The following is a 19,136-nucleotide window of genomic DNA, read 5'->3' on the forward strand; positions in this document are numbered from 1 at the left end:
GCCTGTACCTGACGAGTGGCATGGCTTAATTCAGCGGACCAAACGTTCACTGTTGTGGCGCTGGAACAGTCTGAAGCCTGTCGGTGCCAGCTGCAGGGATCACCTAGAGTGTGGCACAAAATACTGCAGGTACAGCTGAAGCTTAAATATTTCATGGCAGTCCATCGATTTACCTGTCTTCCTGATACTCCTGATCATTTTTGACTATTTTACATTAACTCTATGTAGCTCTTAAATGTCAAACTCAGCAACATATTCTTAAAAAAAAAAACAGTTTTCATAGTGTGTTCATTACTATGCTGTACATAGGCAGTGTGAAGGTGTGTACACGTGTATTTTGCATGCATGGTCTGGATAAAGTCAAAGGGTAATAATGGTGCAATCATTCTTATCTTTACAGGAAAAATATCTGTTCTTTCTGGATCACCACCTGAAAAAGAGACGCACAAACACCATCAGAATCTACAAAACAGACATCTGCTTTATGGACCACAACTGCCTGTTTTGTTTTGTTTTCTAAAACCTGCCCGCTCCTTTATTCTGGCTCCAACATTAATTCTGAGCAATCAGATCTTTTTCCACCGCGCTGCATCAAAAACAAAGCTGTAAAATCCAGGCATGCATAACCAATCAAATGGCGCCACCTTAAGTGATTTGTCTAAAACACTGCTGCAACATCACACAAGCTGTGTAATCTGAATGTGTTTTATAAGAAAATATAAATATCCATGCAAAGTTTGAGCCGCTCTGGGTTTATTGGTTCAAGGTTGTTGCTGTTGTTTTTTTTTTTAAAGAGATTTTTTATGTATTTATTTGTAAATATTGTAAATAATGTAAAAATTCAAATATACTATACATTTTTTTCAAGAGGTTGTACTGCCCACATCTTCATTTTCTTTTTTAGTAGTAAAATAAATCCAAAACACATTTATATATTTCTCACACTTTCTGCTACTCTTTCAGTCGAGGTGCTTGAAAAACAGCTTTCCACCCAGCTAATGCGCAAGTTGCATTACTCATCCAAACCACGGTGCTGGGAATGTTGTTTTAACTTTTCCAGCATTCATAAAACTTATTTTAAGGAAGAATAAGAAAGATTGTAAATGCATATTCATAACCACTTCCTGTGTTAAAAGTGCCAGCAAAAAGCTTACAGTAACCCAGACAAAGGCCACTTTTATCCTAAAAGAAGTAGTAGTACTGAATTACAAACCCTGAATGTACTCGATAACAACAGCAGGGGTGAAAATGGCTGATCTTAGGGCTCAGTAGATGAGAGAAACTCATTTTGCATCTACCTAATCTAAGCTTTGCAGGAAGGATAAACAGTCATAAAACAAGGAGTTGCTGACACTGAGGTCGTGGAACCTTTTCTAAAAAAGAATTTGGGCTGGAACTTTGTGCCAAAATCTACTGTCATTACTCATACCTGCAGTAGTACTTAGTACTTATGCCTCTGTAGTTATTCTGACATGTTTGGCAGCTTTTTAAAAATGCCACAAATACTGCCTGAGCCCATGACCTCACACCAATGAGATTTGAAGATACCTGCCCTAAATGGTTTATATCTCGCGTTAATGAGGAGAACTGATTTGGCCTCTGAGGTGGCCTTAAAACTGTAGATTCAGAGCTGTGTCCTCACTCTTATTATGCTTTGATAGATGCCCAATTCTCTCCTTCAAAATCTGGCTTACATATGAAAGCAGAGGTGGCCATATTTCCCACCAGTCGGGTTTACATGGGGTTAGCCAGCAGAGCGACAGCCAGTATTACAGAAGGTCTTGAACATATCACGCCTCTTACTTGGACTGAAGCTGTTATTGATACCCTCACCTAATAGGGGTTTTAGAGCTGTCAACCACGTGAGAATGGGAAGTGAAACACATCAACAACTGAACCCTAAATCCTCAGTTTCACCGCTAGAGGGCGAGCTGGGGCTGTTTAAGAAGTGAATATGCTATGGCAAACGCACGTTTGAGACGTACAGGCCTGCTGTCCGCCAAATAATACTCTATTATTAGAGCAGCAAGGGCGTATAGTTTTGAGACCTAATGGATCATGCCTTCACTGTTTACTACACCCACCACTTATATTGTTTATTATGAGTGTGGATTGCCCCCCCCCCCCTTTTTTTAAATAGCCTAGATAAAATAATAATTATAATTATAATAATATTTATTCTTGAGTAAGAAAAATAGATGTCAGCAATCAGACGAGGCACTGAACAGCATGTTTACTTTTATCGTTTCCACCCCCGCCAAAAACAAAACAAAACAAAACAAAAAACAACAATAACAAAAAAAGAAAAATCGAAGTATTTTAGGTTTTACTTGCTTCCTACCGGGTGTCTTGGATACTTGAGTAACAGGAACTTCTCCCTCCTCATTGGCTAACCTGGTCGTGACGCAACAGCCCATCCATCCTGAGCGGTGGAGAAGCGGCGGCGTGGGGACCGCTGTGTCTGTGGGGGACTTCAATGCCGGAGCGGTTTCATATTACCCTAGTGTTTATTAATAGTTATAAATAAGAGGTTTTAACCGGAGATATCTGACAACATAGATGAAAACATTAGCTTTCATAATACGCCTTCGACGGCTGTAGTGCGTCGAATAGTCTCGTCCGTAATAATAAAAAAAAGTGCATGTTTTTGGACCAAACCGCATCCACATGAAGCACCTGCACGGATGGAGATCACCTTTAACTGACGGCTGTTTTCAAGTAGGTGCTGCTTTCAATGCGTTTTGCGCTCCTGCAATGTTGCCTTTCATTAAGTGCTTCAGCTCATATCTTGTTCTCGTATTTGGTCACTTCACATTTTCTTGTGTGTGGGTTTGCTATTTCTAGAAGCTGGCTACCTGTGTGCCCTGCCTCTTGTTGTCTAACGTGTCCCACTTAAGCCACTTTGAATATTTCTTTGCCATTGTGTAGATGCACACAAACACCTGGCCCCAAGGTAAGATGCAGGTCAGACATCATCTCTGATTCTCGAGATCCTCGTGAAACTTTCCCTTCACATTAACTGGAGACCACTATGAGCAGTCACTGATGTTGTCTAGTTACAGGGCATCATCGCTCTTAACAAGCACAAGCACTGTCTGGGCCTCTTTGCTTTCATGTAACCACAACATCCATCCTTCAGGTTGATGGCTAACTTGACCTGACAGATATTTCCAGAGAAGCAGCTCAGTTAATCAGAACCATGTCCATGCGCTCCAGTACGCAGAGGGCCGGTTTGATTGGCTTAGATATTTGAGATGCAAGGTAGGAGGACTACCGGCAAAGATGAGGAGTTGTATCCACTTTGCAGTGATGTTGTTGCAGACAAGTAGTCTGAGGTTCTGGCCTACATTCCTGTTATATTATAATACTGAAAATAAGGTGACTCAAGGGAAACTAAACTAAAGGACTGATATTCGTGTAAGGTTCCAAAATGTTGGCCAAATAACTTAAACTGATTTGTTTATTATGAGTATGGATAATACTTTAAATAATAAATATAACTATAGTTACATTTTATGAGCAAATCCCTTCATAATATAAGGTAGACAAGGGTTAGAAGTCAGAAGCAGCATGTGCTGAGGTTTGGGATACTGACACTTGATGTATAGATGTGACTCGTGATAATTCAGGGGTTCAGTGGGATTCTGAGACCTTCCACCATACATACCTGGACTGAAATTCATAAATGCCTTTGTTTTCAGTATAGCTGTTGATACTAATGTCAAATTTAGCTATAATATCTTACATGGTCCAAGACCATCAGGGAATGATGGCCCATGAACAAGGCTGTTATGCAGTTGGGAAGTGGAAAAGCTTTCATTTCTAAATTGATCGTGTCCTCGTATCTAAGGAGCCAAAAATGATCTGTAACAAATGAAATTAAGAAATAAAGACAAACACAGAAAAACATATTCAGGTTCATAACTTGTTGGACAAACATTGTTGAAATTTGCCTCTGTACACCACCACAGTTGGTTTCAAATCAGACAGTCAATATGTGACTGAAGCGCAGACTTTAAGCTTTAATTCAAGGGGTTTACTTTTTTAATACACAGTCCTCGTCTCCAGAGGCTCAAAATTAATTGGACAAACTAACATCATTTTTTTAAAAAAATAAGCATTATTTTTAAAAGTTTGAAAGTCCTCTGCAGTCAGCGAGTGCCTGAAGTCCCCACAGAAACACTGTTTCCTCCCATGAGATGCTCTGCCAGGCTTTTACAGCAGCCACCTTCAGCTGCTGCTTGTCTGTGGATCTCTCTGCCCTCTCCTTTGTATTTAATAACTGAAAAGCTGAGATCAGGTTACAGACTTGGCCATTGAAGAATATCTCGTTTCTTTGCCTTGACAAATTCTTGGGTTGCTTTTGGAGCATGTTTTGGGTTTTTATCCATGTGTACAATCAAGCTCTGTCTTATCAGTTTTGCAGCATTTAGTTGAATCTGAGCAGAGAGTGTAGCCCTACGCACGTCACAATTCATGCTCCTGCTTCTATCAGCAGTCACATCATCAATAAACACCAGTGACCCAGTTCCCCTGGGAGCCATATATGTTCATGCAATAACATTGACTCCACAAAAATTAGACAGGTGATGTGGTACGTTTCAGATAATGATAATGTTTCTCTTCTTCTTTAGACTTTTCTCTTACTATTATCATTGTGCTGAAAAATTCATCTTGGTCTGTCCAAAATGTTTTTTCCAAACCTGGCACTTTCAGATGTTTTCTGGCCGTCTAATCTGGCCTGCTAGTTCTTGAGTGTAGCCAGTGGTTTGTGCCTTGTTGTGAACTCAGTATTTACATTCATGCAGGCATTTCTTGATTGCACACTTGGACCAATTCCAGCAAGTTGTTGCTGTGTCTGTCAAAGCTTCAATTGTATGATTTTTACCCCCCCCCCCCCCTTACTGTCCCTGACACCTCTTTTTGTCAACATGAGGTAAAATATATAAAATATGAGTACAGAATTTCAATCAACTTTATTTGTCATGATGTAACAAGGGAGCAGGCCTCACCTGGCCATTAAACTGTCCGTCAATTGAAACGGTCAATCTTGAAAACCAGGTTTATTACAAAGAGTTGAAGTGTGACATGCACTAAAAAATGTAATATAATCATTCAAAAATATTTACCAGAAACAGGATTTTGTGTCATATGATGTGATTATATGTTATGTGCGATAACCCATGTAAGCACGAAAATACACAGAATGTGCTTTAATCAAAGATAACTCGTCTATATGATGGTGATAACTGTATGCCTTTTACCTTATGGCCAGGCGTGACATGCATATTTTAATAATATATATTTTATATTACCTGAATTATGATAATTGTAAACTGTGTAATGTTGTTTTATGAGCACTGCTGTCCTGCAACTGTTATTTCAGTCCCCTAAGTGAATTTTTGCCATAATATAAAAAATTAGCTGTCAAAAAATTAGCAAAACTACTACAAGAAACAAAAAAGTGTACAATTGTTATTTTAGTATGTATGTGTTGAATTACATTACAGTTACATTACAGTGTTAAAAAAAAAGCGTCTGCGAAATCCAAATCTGCGTAATCTGTCCCAATGGATGGGATGGTTTTGGAAAATGTAAAAATTGTAACGAACTCATTAATTGCTTACATTTTTCAGTAATATGAACTCCTGTTCCTCTTGTGGTGATGATAGGATTATACAGGTGTGAAAATGGTTGGAAAATTGAAAGTATTTCTGGATGTAGACAAGATGCTTGACTATAAAACATTAATGTGCAGTTACTAAATATCCACATGTGGAGGATTTATAGCTTTTTACTGGGATTCCACTGTGTGTTCGTGTGTGTGTGTGTGTTTACCTATCTCTGGTTGTTAATCAGGTTTTGTTAATAGATCACACACTAAATGACACAAATATTTTAAGAAGATTTTGTTAAGGGACGTCTTTCACCGTTCTTATCGTTCTTATGGTGTCAGCTATTTGAAAAATTTTGACTGTGGTAAATTGAGTTTGACACCTCTGATATATAAAGCCTGTATCTGAGCCAGAATCATAAAAATGGTATTTTAAATATATTTTTATGTGAACCTGTGCAATCAAATTTCAAATAAAGAAAATAAGAGATCTAAAAAAAACCCTTAATAGTTAATCAGTAACACATTACACATTTAAATTTGAAACAATCATATCTGTAAGTTCTTGACCCTTGAAAGTTTTCGCTGCGCGTGTTATAAGAGTCAGGATAGGAATATAAACTGCAGGCTTTATGGGTCAGTGAAGGCCTATAACTGTAAGACCGTAATCATAGCCACTCATCCATCAACATAATCTCCATTACTGACTGAGCTAATGTGGGTGAGGAAAATCAGACACTTGTTTTGTTTTCAAGAAGCTACTTCACGTGTTCCTAAACCTCTATTCTACTTTGTTCTTTATTTTTTTCCAATTTCAGTCTGGGTTAAAGTCATAAAACAACACTAAAGCTTTTCTTCTGTGACTGAACATCATTAGCGCTCACCACTGGATGAATATTTTATATGTAGTTTGCACTTGCTTTGTATTTATGTTTTTTTCTTGTCCTCATTATTTTATTGCATGAAGGGGAGATGGCCCTCGTTGTTCTTTTTGTGCATGTTTTTATTTTAAACGAGTGTGTGCAAAGTCAGCAGCACTACACGTGAACATGATGGAACACTTTCAATTAACTAAAGTGATGTGAAAGTGTATTTACTCTTAGGAGTGCCAGCGGAGCAACTCTGCAGTGCAGCTGCCCTAGTTACAGAGCAGCCTGATGACTGTGAGCGACTGTGGTTGGCCCAGGCTGAGAGAGGAGGAGTTTGTTATGGTTGACTGAATTATGGAGTGTAGGCTGCTAGAAGCAGACTTGGATGGCAGGACCGGTGGGGTAAATGGAGGGAGAAGACTGTGACAGCAGTAGCTTTGTGTTTGTGTTTTAGGTTTTTATCTTCTTTTTTTTTTACTCCAGATTTGAAAATGCATTTTTTTAAATCTAACACTAAAATGTTTAAATGGTAAATGGCCTGCATTTGTATAGCGCTTTTCTAGTCTTTAAGGACCCCAAAGCGCTTTACACTACATTCAGTCATTCACCCATTCACACACTGGCGATGGCAAGCTACATTGTAGCCACAGCCGCCCTGGGGCGCACTGACAGAGGCGAGGCTGCCGGACACAGGCGCCACCGGGCCCTCTGACCACCACCAGTAAGCAGGCCCCTGAGCTGCATATACAGTTGGAAAATCCACTTGATAAACTGTACACTCTCGCTTTTCTCTTTAATCTGTTCATGTCATAAAACATTGAGCTGCAGTAATCACTGAGGTAAGAAAACAGAAAAATGAGAAGCGCGTATGCAGTAATAGACAAATCTTCATGCAAATGGCAACAGCAAATATATTTTTTTAAAAGATGTAATTGTGCTTTGCACAAAACTCTAAACATTTTCAGTTATGATTAATGCTTATCAGTGTTAGCTGATGGCTGTACATAGAGACTGAGCATTCCATTAATGTAGTGTACTTAATACTGATTTTATCTTCACTTGTACAAGCTCCCTGTTGTATAATTCTGAATGAATTTCTGCAGAATCCCCAAAATTTAATCTATTCTGTGTTACTCTTCCAGGATTAAATTATAGGAACATGGAGACAGCTTTCGTTGTCCAGCCTTATCCAGAAGTATGATTGGAGCATCCAGTCTCTCTGGGGACACCTTGATAGCCTGCCACTTCCCCGTGGTGCAGCTTTCCACTTGGCAGCTTCCTGTCCAGGCCCTGTGCAGCTCTGCCAAGAGGCCCGGCCGGCTGTGCTCAGCAGGCCTGACTCGGGCCGTGTCCCTCCCAGAGCAAGAGTCGATAAACTGTGAGCATGCCTTCACCGGTGACCGGAGACATTTTTCCAGCAGCTACAGCAGCCTCAACGAGGACCGGACGGAAGAGGAGGGAGGCAGCGACGGAAGCTGGAAGTACGAATCCACCTCGTCGCCCGAAGAGACGAGTTCCCACCAGAAGAAGGAAAGCTCTGTGCCTAGATGCAATGTCCGGTCGCGCAACTCCTTCCTTCCCTGTACAGAGTTAAATGAGGACGAGGAGGATGAAGACAGCGACGGAGATAATCTGCACAGATATCACGAGGACTCTTCGTTTGTGCTGCATGGAAATTCCAATTGGCCGCTAAGTAATGTCGCCACAAATTACCCAATATACCCAATGCCCCACGGGAACCTGGACAGTGAATGGGGCAATGAGGGAACTATGCTGGTTAGTGAGAGTGATCAGGAGTGGCTCTCTAACCAGTCCAACCAGATGGACTCACTGCCGCCTGAATGCCAGTGCTGTCACATGAGCAGATCTGGCATCACGATGTTGGCTTGTTTGGAGAAGGACTCAGACAGACTGGAGGATAACATGTCCTGCTGCCTCCACGGCGAACACAAATGTTCCCCAGAGCGTCTTTCCAACAACCACACAGAGTATGTCAGTGACTCTTCCTGTAACAGTTCTGACGGCGTCTTGGTTAACTTCTGCACTATGTACAACAGGAGCAACAATCCTGCCACACCTCATGATCTCAGCAGTCCTGCAGCTCACCCCTCTGGGCCATCAGAGGGATGTGTATTCCTCAACCTCCAACCTGTCCCCCAAAGTCAGAATGAAGAAGTCAAACTTGATAGCATGACGGTTTACTCTCCTCCGAAAGAGGAGGTTGACATGCTGCTTTCTGCTTCCCGCCTGTCCCCTCGGGGCCTTGACTCTAACTGCAATCTGTACTCACTAGAGGAGCTACCCGTGGGTCTCTCCTCTCTAGAGGTATCAGACCTGACTGCCTGTCTTCAAAGCCAGGCCACACTGGCCATGGGGACCAACCAGAAGTACTACAAGCTTGTGACTTGTGACCTCTCTTCCCAGTCACCCAGCCCGGCCTGGTCCAGTGTCACCGGCTGCCCCGAAGGTCAGAGCAGAGGCAGCCCCTTCCTTCTCAGTTTTGATCAGAAGAAAGAAGGACAGCAGAATGAAATTGAGAAGGTAAAAAAAACCCTTTATAGTGTTTGGATGATTAAAAAAAGTTTTTAGATCTATAACTTTAATGTGATTTGCAAATAGAAGAAATGGCAAATGACTCAATTAAATTATGTACTAATGTTTTATATATCAGTTACACAGCTTTGATAAGAGTAATGAACTTTGCTGCTGCACACAATATTCCCTTTTGACAATCTGACCACCTTTTGGGAACAGCATTTATAAACTTGATAGGTTATTGTCATTGAAACTAAGCAGTTTTTCCTTGCTTTTTCTCTTCTCCATCAGGAGAAAGAGGACCAGCAAAAGGAGACGGGTGTTCAGTTTGACTGTTCTCATTTTCAGATCCAAGATTACCAGGTTGCAACCACCTCCACTGACAAAGCCCTCTGCAGAAAGAAACAGGCAGATAGCATCCAGAACCTCTCCCACACGCCTTGCTCGCTGTGCCCCAGCCAGTGTGGCCCACATAGCAGCAAATGCCAAGATGCAAGAGTGGCAACCACACAGCCATCTGTGATGCAGGACCAGGAGCACAACTATCCTTGTGATACTGAGAAGGGTAAGGCAGTGGCTAATAGAAAAATCCAGTTCTTTTGCTTTGTGTCTGTGATTTTGAGTGAAAAATCATGATCTTACATGTCCTTCTCAGGACCAAGTCCAGATGTGGTGCGCTACAGTAAAGCCCAGAGGCCAACCTCGCTGCCCATCCAGCCCTTTGTTCTGGTTCCTGCAGGAAAGCCGCAGCCGCCGTCCCAGCCCCTTGGCTGCCTGCTAGAGCAGTATCTAAATAAAAAGAGCAGTAAGACTGCTAACATGCAGCCGGCCTTCAGTTTCAAAGGCAAAAGCAGCCAAAGTTTTTCAGATTTTCACCCATCACCGACAGACAACCACTGCTCCATCTTCCTAGAGGCTCCTTCTAGCTCTGGTACCTGCTCCACCTGCACACCAAGCCCAGAGTGCTTCATCCGCACGCGTTCATGGAATCAGTTGGGTGAAAGCAAAGACTGCACCGGTCCATGCACGTCAAACAGCAGCCTGGATTCACATCATACTAGTTGTCCCACAGAGGCTCAAGAGCAAGACAAAGCAGGCCCACATTCAGGCCAAACTCAGGCTAACACTTTGCTTAGTCTTGTCTCAGCTCCGAATCGATCCAGTCTCGTTAGGATTCCCACCTACAAGGACTTGATCAGTCTCACCTTTGAGCAAAGCCAAGTGCACGCCGAGCCTAAAAGTGCTAATCATTCCCTTAACTACACCACCTATCATTCAATATTGTCTCAAAACCCACCCACTTTAACCATCACCACTGACACCCACCACCCAAACTCGCAGGTGTCTGTTTCTCCTCCCAAAACCTCACTGCCACAGGAAAAGCTTCCACAGTGTGGAGCGGCACCTGCAGCTGACTCAGGCTTTTTTCACTCTAGTTTCACAGCTGCCCTCTCCACAGTGGCTCCTCTCTCCTCTCTGAGTTCTCTCCTATCCTTGGCCGCTTCAGGGCTGCAAATCCAGGACTCTGCTGGACACAGTTTGAAGCCAAATCAGAGTCATCACAGTGAGTCTCTGATCCTGAGCGACAGGCCGCCCGCAGAGTTCAACCTCTCACCCGATACGTCTTATGAGTCCATGTCTATCAGCCATCTTCAGAGGAGAAGTGAGTCTCAGCTGACTGCTGATAAATGATGTGAAATACTGTCAATATATTATAATTGAAATGTAGTAAAAGTGACTGGATTGTCTAGCCGGTGATGAGTTGTTAAGAGCAGCAATAAAAACTCACAGTGCTGCAGCAGTGCTTTGAATACCCTGAAGGGGCTTCCTCTCAAACATGACCTATTTTTAACTCTCCCAGCACAGGATTGGCTGAGCCGTCCTCTCTGTAGCCTATGTGTGCGCGACTGCGGGACAAAAGAGAGAAGGATCCAGTAGAAACAGTGTTAATGTTTTATATCGCAATCACTTTGTTTTAGTGCTATCATATAAGTCGCTTGGTGTAAATATAGTTATATAAATGTAAACCATTTCCAATAAGGTAAAGATTAGTAATAGAGGAGGCATTTGCGCAACTGCAAAAAGTCTATGTGGTGCAGCACTGCAGGCAGCATCAACATGCATAAAGAATTTACTGTGACATTTGCAGAGGCTAGCCAGTATGAGAGATGAAGAAGAGAGACAGGGTGAAGCAAGTCATTGAAGACCGCTGCTGAAATGGAAAAAAACGACTCTTTCATCTTTGGTTCCCTTCGACATTTGCATTCCTGAAATATGATAATGAACCCCGCAACCCTGCTCTCCTATGACTGTGTATTGACCCAGTTAGTGAACACTTTCTTGAAACACACGCTGATAGTCTAGTGTCATGATTTTAAACTGATAGTACTAGGAAAGTCCCAAAACAAGCTGACTTATACCAAAACCTACCTAGAACTATTCATCTCCAGAGTTTTAATTCATCAATTAAAAGAAGATATGGCTTTTTGGAAAATAATCTACATAGAGAGACAGCAATGCAGCAAATCACTCGCACTAGGGGGAAACAGTTGGCCAGTATAAAATCTGAAATTGAGGACTGAAATAAAAAAAAAAAACTCCAGCCATCCATTTTTCTTTTCCTTATCCAATTCAGGATTGTGGAGGGGTTGGAGCCTGTTCCAGCTAAGAGACAGAGGTCACCCTGGACAGGTTGCCAGTCTCTCCAGGCCGGTCCCAGTCTTACAGGGCTAAAGTGGAGCTGTGTCTAGCAGTTAGAAAGCTTAAGCTTCCTGAATTAGTTTTTGAATTTCATTTAATACATTTTGAACACTGTCAGAATCCTTAACTTACAGAAATACGCTCACTGGCCACCTTATTAGTTACAGCTTGTCAGTACAAGGTTTGATCGCTTTTGCCATCAGACTGCCTTTAATTCTTCGTCTCATAGATTCGACAAGGTGCTGGAAAAATTCCTCTGAGATTTTGATCAATATTGCTATGATAGCACATGCATTTACTGCAGATTTGTTGGCTGCACATCCATGATGTGAATCTCCAGTTCTACCACATGCCAAACATCTATTGGACTGAGATCATGTGACAGTGGAGGCCATTTGAGTACAGCGAACTTACTGTCATGTTCAAGAAACCAGTTTGAGATGATTTAAGCTTTGTGACATGATGGCGTCATGGTCAGCAACAGCGTGTGTCAAGAAAATTCCTCCCATACATTGCACAATCAGCAACAGCTTGAATTGTTGATACAAGGCAGGCCAAAGTTTTGGCCAAATACCTTCTTAATGTCGCAGCAGACCAGGCAACATTTTTCCAATTTTCTGTTGTCCAATTTTAGTGAGTTCTTGTGAATTGTAGGCTCCCTTTCCTGTTAGAAACTGCTATTAAAGTTGCTATTTAAGTTACTGACATTGTCCATTTCCACATGTCTGAATGCATTGTTGCTGCCATGGAACTGGCTGATTGGATGGCAGTCAAAAAGTTGCACCAAAGTGTCCAGTGAGTGTATATCAGCCTAAAACTGACAGTTTCTGGGTGTTACTCATTGGTTGGTCATGCATCACACCACACATAAGCTTTAACTAGCAATGAAATCAACAGACACCTTAACACCACACCAGTTCATGCTCTTGAACAAGTATAAAGTTGTCAGATTTTGTTTCTGAATAAAATTCATCCTGTCCAACTTGCTTGTTTGGTGTCTCCAGGGTTGCTGAGGTCTGTGAGCAGGGCGGTGGATCTGATTATGGCTCATTTTGGCAGCAGCAGAGATCCTGAAGAAAAGGTATTTTTCTGACCTTAGCATTGTTATTGACATATCACAATATAAATGTGCCAGCAGGTATATTGTGTAAGCAAAAAATATAATGTATAACATTTCCTCTGGCTTAGATGCGCCTGGGGAACAGTTCTTACAGTCCTACAATCGCTGGTCTGGTCCTGGAACACTTGTGTCCAACGATCCAGGATATTCTAGAGGACGGTCTTAGGGATCACAAACTGGATTTTATAATCGGACAACGCCGCAATCACGCCTGGAGTGTGGTCGAAACCTCTACTAGGATTGGTAGGCTAAAGGGTCTCATCAGTTTGCCCAAGCAGGATTATGTGGTCTTTGATATAGTTTTATAATCTCTGTTTAACACAGGTCCATCCACCAGAGTTCTTCACAGTCTTGTTTCCAAAATCAGACGCTGTCCCCAGCTCACCAGCCACTGCATGAAACTGAGAGCCTTCATCATGGGCCTGCTTAAGTAAATACCTTTGATGTTACTAATTGGCAAATAAAGATGTGTGAAGAACATAACCTTAATGTTCTCTTGGTTGTTTCTTCTCTTACAGCTTGAGAGCTTTGGAGTTCTGGCTCAGTCATCTTCAGAGTCAAAAAGGTGAGGCGACAGGCAATTTATAGTTCTTTATTTCTGCCTCCAGGGAGCCATAACTCAGCTTGTGCACCACTTTCGCTGACACTCAGTGAGCGTAACAACTAAATGGATTGCAACAACTCTTGAAATAACATAATCTCCCACCTGCATCCTGCTTTTTTTTACTCCTCAATACTTTCAGTCTGTTGGCTGTCTTCTTTGGATTTACCACCAATTAGGGAATGCTATCAGTCTAACAACCTAAAGTCAGTTTAACCAGCTAAACAGCTGTAAGCTTATCAAAAACTTGTCAGTAGTTATTTATAGTACAGGAGCTGGACATTTTAGCTCCTGTTGCTTTAAGGCTGTCTCCCTAGAAGTTCAATTTTTCTGACTGGCTGTCCCTCGCCAGGAATGTCGGGTCAGTAGAAAAAATGTTGGAGAATTTGTGTTTGGAGTCTTTCTGAAGCATACCAGGAGTAGATTTATCTTATTAATTGAAAATTTATGCATGAAAAATATGAGCATCCAACTTTAAATAAGGTAACACATAATACAGCTTTTTAAATGCTCTAGTCCAAAGTACCCATGATAAAAACTGAACCCAAGCTATCAAAATATTATTGCTTATGTGTGGATCTGAGTGTGATCACTTCCTTTACTTTCTTCATAGATGTTGTGACAGCCTACTACCATTCTTGGGGGTTCCTGTCTATGTCCCTGGGGCGCTGTCATCCTTTGTTTCAGGAGCTGCTGCTTCTCCTGCAACCACTCTCTGTGTTGCCCTTTGACCTCAACTTGCTTCTGGAGCCCCGACTGTTACGCCACAGACAGCTGTGGTCAGAGGAGCAGGCTCTCTCCCCACCTCAACCGTGCTCAGCGCTTTTAGCAACCAGCTGGCCAAGACTGCAAGGCGACAAAAAGGAAGGCATCAGCTACTACAGTCAGATTTCACACCAGATTGATTTGCACCGCCAAGAGTCTCTCAGCTCTCACAGTTCAAGCTGCAACAAGCAACAGTGTGGTTGTATGCAGACCAGCAGGAGTCCAGTGTTAGCTCCTATTCCAGAGTGGTGCCCTAAGGAGCCTGACGTTGTGGATGGAATGGAGGACTGTAGCCAAAATCATACAGATACTTGGTTTCAAATAAGTATGGACAACAAGAAAGAAGAAACAAAGGTGGAAAAAGACTGTGGCATCTCAAATCCACCCACTACCGAACAGGCACAAAATCCTTGCTGGGGTGGGCTTCGCTGGGCTAAACTGTTTGGAGCAACTGGTACTTCATCCACACTGGGAGCAATTTCTCAGAGTCACACAGGAACACAAACCACAAAGTAAGAACCAGTGTGTGAATGAGCGAGTAATCCTGAGTAGTTGTTGTTGTAGTTGTTGTCTTTGTGAGGATACTATCCAGACAGTGTGTTACTCTACTCATGAGCATTATCTCTTTATCATTTGTTTTGAAGGCACAGGCGACCATCACAGTGGCTACGATTGGACCGATCACAGCTTGGACTCTTGGCTCAATCCATCAGGTCCATGAAGCTAGGAGGAGCTCAAACAGACAAGGACTGCTGAAAACTAAACCCTCCATGGGGGAGAGCCAGACTGCGGATTATTTACTGTAAGAACAAAAGTCTTAACTGGATGAAAGTGCAGCGCTTAGCCATGCTGCAGAACTGAGAAGAAAGCACAAAAACGCAAGATTAACAGCTTTGGCTCTTACTCAACAAGCTTTGCATTACACCAAATGGTGTGAATCAAAGCAATGTTTTTGTGTTCTTGCTGAGTACCTGTTAAATATCAGCTTATCACCATGTTGTGCTTTTAAAACAAATTAGCGCTATGGACAGGGGAGGGTGTAGCATCACAACGTGTAGCATAACAGCAAAAAAAGACTAGTTTAAGTGGCAGATCTTCACATCAGACTAATAATGTGTCAATGTATAAATTAATTATCAGTGTATGCAGAAACATATGTTACATATAGTATTCATGAAATTATAAATGTCAGGAAAAGACCTAGTGATGCTGATATAATAGCTCTCTAACTAGTCACTCAAATTGGATTAGATATGTACTCACTTCATAAGCTAGACCTGTTCAACTGCTTGTTGATGCACATCTAATCAGTTAGTCACATGTAGCAATACAATGCATTTAGGCAAGTATACAAGGTCAAGATGACCTGCTGAAGTTCAAACTGAGCATGAAAATAGTTGCTAAATGGGCTGGGCTGGGTAATTTAGGAACCGGTTTACAGTTTCTAAAATACAGAGAATGGTCAAAAAAAGGCCAGGTGAGCATGGCCATACTACTTTGAGCTGATAGGAAAGTAACGGTGACTCAAATAAGCATTCGTCACAATCAAGGTTTGCAGAAGAGCATGAACGCACAGCACATCAAACCTGGGACCTTGACACTCCTGTCCGCAAATTTGGAAAATGAGATCTGAAAAACACTGCCTTGTCTAATGAGTGTCGATTTCTGTAGGGTCAGAACTTGGCGTAAATAACATGAAAGCATGGATTCATGCTGCCTTGAATCAACATTTCAGGTTGTTGTTGTGATGGTGTGGGGGATATTTCTTAGCACACTTTGGGCTCCTCAGGAGTAACCGAGCATCATTTAAACACCACAGCCCACCTGAGTGTTGTTGCTGATGATGCCCATCCCTTTATGACCTCGTTATGATTCAAATTATGGATGTGCAGCTGAAAAATCTGCATCCGTAGTCATGTTGATAACTAAAACTAAAAGAACTAAAGAAGAACTAAAATTTCCAAGCAATGTTTACAGCAACTTGTTGAATCTGTGCCATAAAGAATAAAGGCTGTTCTAAAGTCCAGGTTCAACCCAGTGTAGCAAGGTGTACCTAACTGCGTACTGAATGGTTTAGATTCGGTTTGAGCATGTGCAGGGACAAACCTTCTCAGAGCCAGTTAGTGTGTTTGCAACCTGCAGATAGTTGCTCAGTAGGCTGCTTAGTCTGAGGTTTCAAAAAGGGAGTACAGCAATTGGTTCTGTTTTTTCTGTGGAGTTTTGTAATTTGTGCCATAAGTTGTCAGATACGACTTGATAAATATGATCAGGCTAACAAATATACAAATCTATTTCTAAAAAGATGGGAAGCCATATAAAATCTTAAAAAAACCCAATAACAAACAAACAAACAAAAAAACCAGGAATAAAATTACCTGCAAACAATTTAACCCATCATTTACCAAAAAATAGAAAAAGACAGCATCAAATATTGAAATTGGTAAGTAATTGGTTTTAAGCTCATTTTTAATTTGATGCCAGCAACACTTTTCAGAAAACAGGGGACAAAACAAAACAAAAATAAGCACTTTGTGAACCATCTTTGCAGTCTAACGTGATTAAATGATAAAAAGAGCATCATAGAGGCGCTGTCTGTCCGAAGTAAAGATGGTACTGGTGATCTTTGGGCCCTTGAGGGGCAGCATTCGCTCTCGAGAACATCTCGACCGTCATTTTCTAGGAAGATTAAACTGATATCAGGACGTCAGCACCTGATATGCACATGTTCCAGCATCATGGCTGTAGTAGAGACTGGGAGGTTTCTGTGTAAATACAACATACATACAACACACAGGGTGCCCCCAGCAGTCGAGCAGCTGAAAAGCAAACAAAAAACAAAAAAAACAAACTGCTCTGTTCCCAAATTCTTAAAAATGCTGTTAAAAGAAGATATAATGCAACAGAGTATAGCAAATCCCTGTGTCATCTTTAAAAAAACGTAAAAAGTGTCACTGGCGTTAAATCAAAATCCTCTGCAGCATTGCAACGTTTAATATGCTGGCTTTGTACCTAATACCAAATTTAAATGATGAGCATGTTATTGGATTCTTTTATAAACAAGAGAAGTGTGTTTAAGCCAAAATCTTTTCCAGGAAATTGTTTGATAAGCAAGACAGATGAGCAAGGGCCACTGCCCCGATCTGATTTGTGGACTAACCGTGATTAGGTGATTATGTTTCTCCTGCAAGCCGATGTCATTCATAAAATGTGAATCTGTTGTAGACAGATGTTCAAAACTTCCCGTTTCTCACATTACTTTCCGTCATTGTCATTTTGTTGATGAAAAAAAAAGAAAAAAAAAGAAATAGATGCTTATCAGTGCCAGATACACCACACACACACTCACACACACCAGCCTCTTGTAGTAGATTGTCAGTGATGGTTTTATTCCCAGTAACTTGCCTTTCTTCTCCATATTCACAGCATGGATTTACTGTAAATGCATGTCGAGTCAGCAAAAGTACAGAAGGTCGTCCTGTCTTCATTGGACCTCTCAACTTCCTTTCGCTGCTTTTCTCCCCTTTGACGTTTTTACAGGTGCAGATTTTGTTCTGGACATTTTTTGGCATGGAACTTTTAAATGTGTAAAGCTGTTTGGTTAATACTGTAGCATGCCTTCAGGTCTTCCAGTGATGTTAACCACATAAGCCACCTTGTGGCCATTTCAGGTATTTAACTGTGTGTCAGGTATACTTTGACTGGTATTGAGATAAGATGGAAGAAAATGGAGGTAAATGTGACTTTCATTAAATAGTATGAGGTCTGTTAAGTTTTTCCTTCTTCCTATAGTTTCTCTTTTCCCCCGAATGCTTCCTCTAATGCCCAGTGACAATCAACCTGTTAATAAAGACTTGACATCTTCACATGTATTCATCTTTTTCCTTTTTGTGTCTTTACATTTAACTGCTTGTGATTTGAAAGGATTTGACTAATTTTACAACTTCATCATGCTGGTTAGGATCATTTTATTGGGATGTGTGGTATTGTTTTGACTTGCTGCTCTTTTCCAGTGCAGTCTGGGAAGGTTTACCAAAGGTATGTCCACACAGGAAAAGGTACCCTGTAGGATGGTGTAGGAATAGACATATCCCGCTTGTGGGAGCTGCCCTGTTGCACTTTTGGAGACAGAAGGGGGGTGTCCAAATTCATAGGCTGCATCCTCCTGAGGTCACATTTGTAAGCCGATTATGTCACAGGGACGCGACAAAGGCGGTCCAAATTCATAGACTCCTCCAAATGCAGCCAACAAATGCACCCTCCTTTTCCCCAGATTTGAAGGATGGGTCAGGTGTATCCTTCGTGGCCCACAATATAACAGAATTCATAGCGCGGCCCAGTCAATTCCAGTTTCCAACAATGGCAGCAGCTACTTAGTTTTAATATTACTCTTATTACTCGTTCTGGGTCACAAAATAAACTTTTGACATATTTTCAGTCGAGAATGTTCTAGGTCTTAACTAGGGAACATATATATATATATATATATATATATATATATATATATATATATATATATATATATATATATATATATTGTGTTCTGCTTACTGCCTCGTCTGTTTTTAACAGTAGACTGATTCAGTTTGTGTCTCCTTTTATTGTCTTCATTCTGTGTTTATGGTTTGGTCCTTTTGTCTTTACTCGTCATGTTTGACTTTATGCCTTTCTGTATAGTGCCTTGGATGCCCAGAACTCAAATTGCACTGTTGGAAGTTTAAATTGGTGTATTGCAAAAATAAAACTATGAAGACACTCAAAATAAACACATCGCTGTCACTGAAGCTAGTTGCTTGCAGGTGTTCTGGGAAAACAGTCAGAATTCTGGCTGTTTTCACAGAATTCTGGAAAAGAAAAAAAAAGATCTGTCCACTTCTTTTATTTTTGGTACGCCCATGTGGAAGCACACACAGGAAGCAGCGCTCCTGGTTGCAC

General features: G+C 41.4%; 2 protein-coding genes across 3 annotated transcripts in view; both read left to right on the forward strand.

Moving 5' to 3' along the window:
• Window positions 1-738, forward strand: part of LOC148102170 (liver-expressed antimicrobial peptide 2) — a 1,319-nt gene extending 581 nt beyond the window's left edge. The window contains exons 2-3 of the mRNA XM_087844466.1: window positions 1-129; window positions 401-738. The exon at window positions 1-129 is cut by the window's left edge and continues 11 nt beyond it. Of these exons, the coding sequence (XP_087700592.1) occupies window positions 1-129; window positions 401-434 (163 nt within the window). The 3' untranslated portion in view covers window positions 435-738. The remainder of the gene's footprint in view (window positions 130-400) is intronic.
• Window positions 739-2,443: 1,705 nt separating this feature from the next.
• LOC102787945 (AP-4 complex accessory subunit RUSC2) lies at window positions 2,444-16,122 on the forward strand. 2 transcript variants are annotated; one of them, XM_035907048.2, is made up of 11 exons: window positions 2,444-2,718; window positions 2,845-2,953; window positions 7,626-9,024; window positions 9,367-9,583; window positions 9,674-10,681; window positions 12,723-12,799; window positions 12,907-13,081; window positions 13,163-13,268; window positions 13,357-13,403; window positions 14,053-14,716; window positions 14,849-16,122. In XM_035907048.2, exons 3-11 carry the CDS (start codon window positions 7,681-7,683, stop codon window positions 14,958-14,960), a joined length of 3,750 nt encoding a protein of 1,249 aa, XP_035762941.2. In that variant the 5' UTR covers window positions 2,444-2,718; window positions 2,845-2,953; window positions 7,626-7,680; the 3' UTR covers window positions 14,961-16,122. The 2 variants fall into 2 exon arrangements, with proteins under 2 accessions (XP_035762941.2, XP_006788852.2); XM_006788789.3 differs by lacking the exon at window positions 2,845-2,953.
• Window positions 16,123-19,136: the final 3,014 nt, after the last annotated feature.

Source organism: Neolamprologus brichardi, chromosome 7 (assembly GCF_056152115.1).
Source record: "Neolamprologus brichardi isolate AB-2024 chromosome 7, ASM5615211v1, whole genome shotgun sequence".
Taxonomy (NCBI): domain Eukaryota; kingdom Metazoa; phylum Chordata; class Actinopteri; order Cichliformes; family Cichlidae; genus Neolamprologus; species Neolamprologus brichardi.